The sequence below is a fragment of the Plecotus auritus genome (assembly GCF_963455305.1).
Source record: "Plecotus auritus genome assembly, chromosome: 6".
NCBI classification, from domain to species: domain Eukaryota; kingdom Metazoa; phylum Chordata; class Mammalia; order Chiroptera; family Vespertilionidae; genus Plecotus; species Plecotus auritus.
In genome coordinates, this window is record NC_137773.1 from 171,470,471 (window position 1) to 171,480,535 (window position 10,065).

Here is a 10,065-nt window from a genome sequence, read left to right on the forward strand (position 1 = left end):
CAATAATTTATTGAACCGATTCCCTGATTCCAGACATGTAGGAGGTTTCCAACTTCCTACTACGCGAATTTTTGCTTCATTTGAAATGGGACCAAATAATAAAAACGGCTGCTCTGGCTCCTAAATCCCAGCTTCTCCGTGACGTGAGTTAGAACATCCTGTGTTCACTGGTATTTGAACTTGGACCGCCTCTTAATCTCAGCCCTTCAGTCTGATGAATGTTGATCAGGATCCTGACCTGACACCTTCCGCGGCGAATAAGGGAGGCATTGTTCACCATCCGTCCCAGGCAGATGGGCAGAGGCTCGTGGAGAGATTAACGTGCTGGTCGAAACCCGAAGGCAAGAGGGAAAGCAGGCACTCGGGAGGTCTGAGCTCCACATTGTGTTTGCTTTCTCTCCTCCCTCCCACTGTGGAGCTGATCAGCACCCCTGTACGGGCCCTTCCATGCCTGGTGCCCCCCCCCCGCCCCCCCCCCCCCCGCCGTGAAATGGAGAGAGAGAATAAAGGAACAGTGACTCCCTCTAGGGGGTACTTGCCTTTCCCCAAATCTCTGTTCCAACCCTTCACAAAGCACACGTTCGCCTGTGTATAGCGCCCAGGACTGCTGGGCCTAGGTCAGCGAGAAGGAAGCACATCCATTCTCATGTGGAATCCAGCTGGAATCCCGTTCTTACGGGGTAGGGGTGGGCGTGGGGGAGGGGGTGGGGAGCTAGAGACTCAGCTTGGTGAGCCCGGAGAGATGGCAACCCCCAGGGCACCTGCTGATGTGGGGACGGGGGTCAGTCAGCCTTGAGGCCCAGCGCTACTTCTAGTATCACTGAACCTCCCCCATCACCGTTCACGGACATTTTCAAAAGTGGAAAAATGGGTCTTTGACCAGTTTTCAGAGCTCATTTGCCTCGATCAGTGGACCTCAATGTGGTTCCATGGAGGAGGGGAGAGGGAATGAATTTCGTTCAGTTCAGCCAGGTGGGTGATGTTGGGATGAGAAAGAGTAAGGAGCCCTCTGTCTAACGTAGCTTCAGAGAGAAACAGGGCTGGGATGTGGGTTAAGCCACGGTGAACAGTCTTCCTCATGGACCCCATGGTCCAAAACGTAAGGACTGTGTGAGCTTCTGGCAAGAGCAAAAGCGAAGGTCGTGAGTTCAGCTTTCTCAGATTTCTTTACTGTCGGTAGTAGCAGCGGTATTACTATCCTCATCACCATTCTGTTACTATCCTATATATAAAAGAGTAATATGCAAATTGACCATCACTCCAAGACACAAGATGGCTGCCCCCATGTGGTCAAAGATGGCCTGCAGGGTAGGTCAGTTGTGGGCAGTTGGGGGTGACCAGACTGGCAGGTGAGGGCAGTTAGGGGCAATCGGGCTGGCCAGGGAGCAGTTTGGCATCAATCAGGCTGGCAGGGAGTGGTTAGGAGGTGATCAGGCTGGCAGGCAGAAGTGGTTAGGGGCAATCAGGCAGAGGCAGGCGAGCGGTTGGGAGCCAGCAGTCTTGGATTGTGAGAGGGATGTCCGACCACCCGTTTAGGCCCGATCCTGGTGGGATCGGGCCTAAACGGGCGGTCGGATATCCCTCAAGGGGTCCCAGATTGGAGAAGGTGCAGGCTGGGCTGAGGGACTCCCCCCCAACGCCCCCCCTGCCCCGTGCATGAATTTCGTGCACTGGGCCTCTAGTAAGAGAATAATAGTAGTAGTAAATATTTATTTAGTACTTATTACATGCCAGGCACTGCACCGAGTGCTTTCGTATCTCTGCGTTTATAATGCAGGTGTTTCCATCTTTCCCATTAAACAGATGGGGAAACCCAGGCTCACAGGGTAACTGCCGAAGGTCACGGAGCTGGGATCAAGCCCGGGTCTCATAGACTCTCAATCCTGTACTCCTAATCCCCACGCTTCCATCGAGTTCCCAGCAAACTGAGTCTAGCAGGGGCCTGTTTAGTCAATCGGTGCCTGAGACGGCCTGGCAGACCGACTGTTCAGACAAAAAGTCCCCGAAAGCAAACTCCTGGTTAAGTGGGATGCAGGTCTGGCTGGAGAGGAGGTGGTCCAAGTTGGACAAGGAGCCCAGGCTTTCTGGAAAGGAAGAAACCGATGATCCAGCTCTCACTCTCCATGGGGCAGAGCAGGTGGGCCACAGGCACGAGAGATCCAGGCTGCGGGCCCCAGCTTGATGGGGGTTAGAAGGAATGGTTTCGATGCAGAGGGGCCCAGGGGCTGTGCTTCGGAGAGTTATGGCCAAGCAAGGGAGAGTGGCCCAACGTGTCACAGCAGAAAAGCCGCGCCCTGGAAACCCTGAGACTGTGCAGGCCCCTCCCTCTTCAACAGTGACATCATGCAGCTGCATGGGCGAGGCATGGGGTATCGATCACACAATCACACGGGGCTGAGCAACTCCAGGGCTTCGGGACAGTTGCTGATTGGAGGTGGAGATATGAAGGCTCAGAAGGAAGATCTGGGATTTGATACGAAAGCCAGTGGGGGCTGAGTGAAAGGAACAGTGATGTCACCATGTTTACACTTTGAGCTGGTAGAGCAGGTCAGACCAGTAACAGTGAAAAGGGGACTAGGGACATTTTGACCCTTAACTAAGTTTTACTAGTTCCGCTCTTAAACTCAGGTAAACCAAGGTTAGGAAAGCCCTGGTGGGATTGAATTGCCAGACACCATGACCTTTCACCAGGGTCGTGAGGAGCATCCCAGCTTCCCCCTCCCTGCCCCCCCCTCCGGCCCCCAACAGGCCACGGTGGAGTTGGCCCCTCCTAACCAACTGTCAGGTACGCACAAAGGAAAAGAGGGCTCCAGGTATGACAACATAAACCTGACAATGAAAAAGCCCTCATATTCAGTCAACCCTGCCCCCCCATTCCCCTACCCCAGCACACCCAGATAAACAACCCTGCCCCCCCGATCCCCCCACCCCAGCACACCCAGCGGAGACGAAAGATCTCTGGCGCCCTGAGAAAAGCTGCATGTGGACGTTCTCTTCCGAGCCTGTCCTCCTCCTCCTGGCTCAGCTGGCCCAGAACGTGTGTCTTTTCTCACGTTAATGGGCCCGGTGAGGCAGAAGGGCCCTTCTGAGCCAATATCCCAAAGTTACACAACTTCCTGTTTCTGACAACTGTGCCTGGGGCCGAAGCAAGACTCTGCAGAGATTAAAAAGCCCCTCTCTGAGCCCTGGCTGGGTGGCTCCGGTGGTGAGAGCATCTTCCTGATACACCAAGGTTTTGGGTCCAAAGCCCAGTCAGGGCACATACAAGAATCAACCAACGAATGCATAAATAAGTGGGACAATGAACTGATGTTTCTCTCTCTGTCTCCCAAATCAACAAATTAAAAAAACATGTTTTTTTTTAAAAAGCCCCTCTTTGAACTGCGTGCTAATCAGTGGGGGTATGTCTTCCCATCTTCCCAAATCCTTGCTTGAGGCCAATGCTCTACTCTTTTCTTCCTTCTATACCAGTCCTGCTACGTTCCATTTGTGTACTGTGGGACGCCATTTCCCCTTTCTGTCCTTCTATTTCCTCCCCTGCAAAGGGGGGTAATAATAATTGTATCTACATGGGACAGTCACGGAGGTTCCAGCCCACGGTTCCTCGGACCTTACCACCGTGATGGCCAACCACGCGCTTTCCACCTGCCTGCAGACACTCGCTCTAGTGGCCTGAGCCGACCCGAGCGCATAATGTGCCAGAAACACTAGAGTTAATGTTCCCCAGGGAGCAGACTCTCAACCGATGATGAGTGATGGGTGTTGGTGTGTAAATACGCCCAAGAGAGGGATAGCTGGGAGGCAGGGGTTCCATATGCCCCTCCCCCTCCGTAGAGGACAGCCCTGCAGTGGGTTCTGCACTGACTTCCAGGCATCCCCAGCAGGACTGAGCCCCAGGTGCCCAAAAGGTAACCTGCTGGGTCACAGGCCCTCCAGTGGCTGCCTTCCTCCTGTCTCACTTCCCCATCCCCTCCCTGTGCTTCCTGGGCCATCTCAGATGACCTGCTTGCACTCAGATCTTAGGTTAGGGGGATCCACCCGAGACAGTAACATTTAACATGGGTGGCCCTCTCCTTCAGTGGTGGCCTCTGTATGCCTCAGGCTCTACTTTTCAGTTCACTCTTCCAGTCTTCTAACGCCTCAAGTCCCTCAGGCTGAACAGAAGACTTACCTCTGACCTCACAGAATGAGTGGAAGCCAGCAGCTGGCAACCGCCTTAACCAGCCCACGCCTCACTTTTGTGGGCCTGAGGGGCGCTTTTACAGATGAAGGCTTTTGCCCTGCCCACCCCATCCACCTGTCCTTTTCCCACCCCGGGCAATTCCATCAGTTAGAGAGCCTTATGCATCTGTATGCTGACTGTAGGCGGTGGGACAGTTCAGACCCCACGTCCATGCTCTGACTACACTTCCTGCAGACCCCGAGCCAAGGCAATAGTAGTTTCTTATCTTTAAAAACTTCTACTTCAAATATAGCCGTTGAGCAGTCACTAACAGTAGGAAGATGCAGAAGGACTTGTGAGGCCAAGTGCAAATGCTAAAGGAGATTCAAATAGCCCTGGCCAGGTAGTTCAGTTGGTCTGAGCATCATCACAATACACCAAGGTTTGATCCCTGGTCAGGGCACATACAAGAAGCAACCAATGAATGCATAAATTCAAATAACACAGTTGAACTTGGCCCCTATGTCTCTCCAGCTAAGAAGGGCTTTTACATTTTTAACTCTTTTTCTTTAAAGTGTGTTTTTATTGATTTTAGAGAGAGAAGAAGGGAGAGGAATAGAAACATTGATAAGAGAGAGACATGGATTGGCAGCCTCCTGCATGCCCCCTAACGGGGACTGAGCCTGCAACCCAGGCATGTGCCCTGAGCAGGGATTGAACCGGGGACCTCTTGATTCATGGGTTAACGTTCAACCACTGAGCCACACCGGCCAGGTGGTTTTGACATGTTTAAAGAGTTAAGAGGACAAAAACAAAAGAGAGTATGTGTAACGGAGATTATAAATGGCCCTCAAACCCTAAAATATGTACTATTTAGCCCTTTACAGAAAGTTTGCTGACCTCTACCCACGTGGCAGAAGGGCCCAATGACTCTGTCTGCCTTTCATTTGACAGTCCCTTGTGGGATCACCTCCCATCATCCTTACACCAAGGCTGGGGCGATATTCATGATTCTCAGCCTGCCAGAAGTCACCCAGGAGGCCATCTGAGATGTACTTATTTATCAAGGGCTGAGAGAGGTCTCTGGAACAGAGCGTAAGGTCCTGAGAAATTTTTCGGGGGTGGGGGGAGAGTTAGAGGGATCATGGCACATTTCTAGGCCCAAATACAGTTCCAGGAGATCTTCTCAAGTCCTTGAATTTTTGTTCATCCAGGCCAGGCCAGAGGAGGAGCCTGGGTCTCCTGGTCTCCACTCATGATCAGGGAGAGATGTGTGCTCTGGGGAAACGGACAAGTTGGTAAGTCTTTGGTAGCCATTTATTATTGGCCACAAAGTCTAGCTTTGATTCCAATAGTCAGGGGCCAAAGCAAAACCACACAGTCCTTGGAAAAGATGTCACCACGATCAAACTGGAGCCTCAAACATCACAAACCCAGCATGTCCACACCTTCTCCCTTGGGTCTCACACTGTCTTCCCAGACTCCAGCTGGAGGCGGGGAGAATGCTTTTCTTCTCTCCTAACTCATGGCTCTAGAATAAGTGACACCATAGCCCATTGCTTCCCTTCCATGCCAATCCCTTCACGCTTACCTTCAGTCCTGGAAGGAGGACCTCTTTCTGGTGAATCTGGATGAGGGTGATGGCCACAAGTACCACAACACTCACAATCAAGACCACCAAGGCGATGACGACTGGAGTGCGGGAGAGGGCCTTGAAGCCTGAAACGGGAAGACGCAGCAGACTTACGAGGGGAAAGCAGGAACAGGACACTCGCCTTCTCTGCAGAACCCAGGAGCTGGGTGCACAGTCGTGGGCACAAGTCACTTCCGGCTTTAGACCCACACGCTCAAGGTGGAGAAGCAATTGGGCTCTAATACCCACTTACCTTTCCTCCAAAGAGTGGACTTAAACCGTGTTTGCATCGTTTCAGTTTTCTGGTATTTAGTTTTAGGTAGCATCATATTAGTTATATATATATATATATGTTTTTAATATACTTATACATATATTATATTTATATATTTTACATTATATATATACATATATATGTTGTATACAGTATTATATTAGTTTTCGGTATGCATAGTTTAGTTTTCTGGTATTTAGTTTTATGTAGCATCATATTAGTTATATATATACATTTTTAATATACTTATACATATATTATATTTATATATTTTACATTATATATATATACATATATATGTTGTATACAGTATTATATTAGTTTTTGGTACACATAGTTTACTTTTCTGGTATTTCTCAAAGTATGTTATGCATATTACTGGTTGTCCCTGACAAGATTTACAATAACATTTGTTTCAGTGCAGATTAGAAAAATATGGGTTTTCCATTAAAGCAGGTAATATTTCATTTAAAATTAATCTCAGATAAATAAGAAGAAATTAATATGGTACTTCAGATATAATTAATGATTCACTACATGGTGACTTATTGTAGAGCAAATGATAACACGTCTAAATTTCTAAAGCATTTGGGTTCCCAATAAGATCTCAAACTCATTTATGCTTGCTGTGTCCACAGTGAAGGCACTAGGTCTCCCTACATCTTCACAAACAAAGACAAACTAGACCCCAATCCGCATGTCTCGTCCAAAAGGGATCATGTAATTGCTGGGATTTGTATTTTAATCATAACATGTAAAATCTACCCATTTAAAAGCAAAAAATAAATAAGCACATGAATACTCTTAAATATATAGACACTAAGTAAAGATCATTATATAACTGCATGTATTATAGAATATATAATGTATATACATATCTATAATAATAAACGAGTAATATGCTAAATAGTCTGGACAGCAGAACGACCTTCTGGACGTCTTTCCGGACGTCCTTCCGGACAAAGCCACTCTGGCAGGGGCTGAAGCAGAGGCGGTTAGGGGTGATCAGGCAGGCAGGCGAACGGTTAGGGGTGATCAGGCAGGCAGGCAGGCAGGCAGGCGAGCAGTTAGGAGCCAGCAGTGCTGGATTGCGAGGGATGTCCCGGATTGTGAGAGGGTGCAGGCTGGGCTGAGGGACCCCCACCCCCATGCATGAATTTTGTGCACCGGGCCTCTACTTGTATAATAATACATAATGTATCATAATGAACTATGTCTATTAAATTTAAACTAATATTGCTTAACTGAATGATTACAAGTAGATTAGGTCTTAACAAACTAGTGTGGGTTCATGAAAGTTTATTTCTGCCCCATCTGATCCCCCTGCTGTGTAGACGCTGCCGCAGACATTTCCCAACGTCAAAGGTGGTCACTTAACAGCCTCATTCTTCTACCTTGTCACTGGGAGTGAAAACTAACACAGCATCGATGGAAGGCAAAGTGTCAGTATTTACTGACAATAATTGCAAGTAGGTATACCATCTGACTTGCAATCCCACCCGTGGGAATTTATTCCACAGAAGGAGTGCCGTGTGTGTAAAATGACACACAGTTACTCTTTGCTGACTCCTCTGTAGCAGCAACTGAAGGGGGCCAACCACCATGGATGACCTTCAGCTCCTAGGTCACTTTTCTGATGCTGGAGACCGCCAGGAACCAGTTTATCCACAGAGGCAAACTCTGGTATCAACTTTTAAAGAAACCACCTGTCAGCGTCATTTTAAGGGATTTCCCCCCTAACAAGACATGGTGGAGGTTTAATCTGCCAGGTTAAACTTGTCCTGTGGGAGGTATGTAACAAGTTAGTCTGTAGGTGTGATGTTACCGGATTTGTGTTAACCTTTCAAAGTGTGAAGGGAAAAACCTGGAGATCAAAGTAAATCAGCTCCTTAAGATACAATTTCCCTTTTTAAAAAAATGGTATACATTGGCCCCACTCTCCTACAATCATATCCTTTTGGAAGACCAGAATACCCAAAGGTGGAGCACAACTGAAGAACATCTGGCCACAGGAGGGAGGCGGGGTAATAGGTAAGCAGTCTCCTGACCACAGCCACACGCTAGCCTCCCCGGTCCTCTGCACTTCAGCAGATTTGGGGTAAAAGGCTATGATTACCTTAAGCAAACACTTGCCCCAGCAGAAAAAATCTATCACGAAGCAAAACGGACTAGACCAGGTTTCATTCATGTAGGGAACAGGGCCTAGGGCTGTGCTATCATGAGGGCGGGACACACACTGTAATTATCAAGTGCCGACCTGGGAGAGGAGAGGCCAGAGGCTTCTGGGCTTTCATATGAGCAAGGGCAAAGAGTGCTCCAGAGGCAGGCAGGTGGGGCAGACTTGGAAGTGTGTGTGAGTGTGTGTGTGTGTGTGTGTGTGTGTGTGTGTGTGTGTGTGAATTCCACACATGTGCCTGCAGGAACATCAACAGGAACAATGCTGACCATGGTGGGGGCTGGAGGATGCTGTAGGCGCTGTGCCAGCAACAACGCGTGAATGGGACTAGAGGAAAGCTCCAAGCACTTTGAAGTTCATCACGAAATCGACATTATTCTAAAGCAAGCCTTACCCACCGTTGGGTAAGGGAAACCGCAAGGGCCAAATGAATGGATTATGCAAACCGGAAAAACCATTTCATCGGAACATGCATGTTAGCCCTTGTTTTGTGTCGCTTGGATGAAAAGCATTACTTTTCTGTGAGGAATGCCTGTGGTGAGAGCCGGTGAGCAACTGTGCGCATCAAGCTAAAGAGCATGCACAGCCATGTGCAGGGGACGGGGATGAGAAACCTGAGCGGATGCTGGGGTTCTCATGCGATTTGAGAAAATCACGCCGAGATACTAACCTGCTTGCTCGCAAGGTTGGCGGGTCAGCACAGTGAACATATTTCCTCCCAGCTGCAGGCGAGAGAACACAGGATGGTCACGTTTCCATGGCCCCTGGCTTAAGTTCAAAACCCTCGCACACTGTTAAAACACAGACCCACATCCTCCCAGTCAAAACCTCACGGCGGGGGAGGGGGTCGGGGTGAAGGTGGGGGTGGGGAGGGGCGGGCGGTGAACCTACAACTTCAGAGATAGACCCAAAGCTGGGGCTTACATTCCAGCGTCACCTCCCCAGATGCAAGGAAAAGGATTAAAACGGGCTTGCTGAATTTTCACATTGAAAAAAAAAAAAAATCAGAACTAAGTCTGTCTTTTCCTGCAGAATTCTCCACCTGTCCGCAGCACCAGGGCAGAACAAATCTCTCCAAAACACGCCACAAGCACGGTTTCTCTGTGTGGTCGCGGCCCGCGAGCCTGGGGTCGTCCTTTCAAGACCCAGAGGGGGTATCGATAGCTCCGGGCTGGGAACAGTTGCGAGGGGATGTGGGGCCCCCCGCGGAGCCAGCGCCCCAGGATCCGGGGGGAGGCCCCAATCCCCACGCAGTCACAGGCATCTAAGCGCCCCGCGCATCTCCGGACGCGCAGAGGCGCTCGGCTCGGTAAAGGCGAGCCCACCGCTCCGGCTGGGCAGGGACCACCCCGCAGCCGCCCGCCGAGGAGTTGGCGTTCGCGTCCCTCCGCTCCCCGCTCCGGCCCTCTGCGCAATCCGATTACGCCTCCTTCCCTCCCGGCTCTCACCTTACGAGGCTTCCCGCTCCTCCCTCCACGGGTCAGACGCGGGGTTCCCGGTGCTCACCTGTGCGGGACGACCCGAGGAGGCGACGGGAGCTGCCGCAGTGGCAGCCGGCGGCCAGCGTGCGGGATTCTGCGGAGGCGCCGGGAGGCGGGGCGGGGCGGGGCAGCCGCGGCCGGGACCGCCCCCTTGGCCGGGTCCAGGCTGAGCACCGCTTCACCTTGGTCTTGTAGCTCACTCCATCACCAGAACCAAAGTAGAAAGGAGTGGGGCTGGCGAGGCCTTGGGGGTGGGGGTGGGGGTGGGGGGAGTGGGAGTGAGGGTGGGGGGGGAAGGGAGGGGGAGCACCCTGATCGCCCCGGGGCCTACACTGGGAA

At 50.7% G+C, this 10,065-nt stretch overlaps 1 protein-coding gene across 6 annotated transcripts in view; it reads right to left on the minus strand.

The window, feature by feature from the left end:
- Positions 1 to 9,854, minus strand: part of LOC308252256 (ectonucleoside triphosphate diphosphohydrolase 3-like) — a 45,928-nt gene extending 36,074 nt beyond the window's left edge. The window contains exons 1-3 of one of the 6 annotated variants that reach the window (XR_013961011.1): positions 9,752 to 9,853; positions 8,916 to 8,967; positions 5,754 to 5,881 (exon numbers count right to left, since the gene is read on the minus strand). Coding sequence is in view for 5 of the 6 variants with exons in the window: in XM_080676601.1 (XP_080532727.1) it covers positions 5,754 to 5,881; positions 8,916 to 8,955 (168 nt within the window). In the remaining variant the exon portion in view is untranslated. Of the gene's footprint in view, positions 1 to 5,753; positions 5,882 to 8,915; positions 8,968 to 9,169 lie in introns of all 6 variants that reach the window. The other 5 variants (XM_080676601.1, XM_080676602.1, XM_080676603.1 and 2 more) reach the window with 5 other exon arrangements.
- Positions 9,855 to 10,065: the final 211 nt, after the last annotated feature.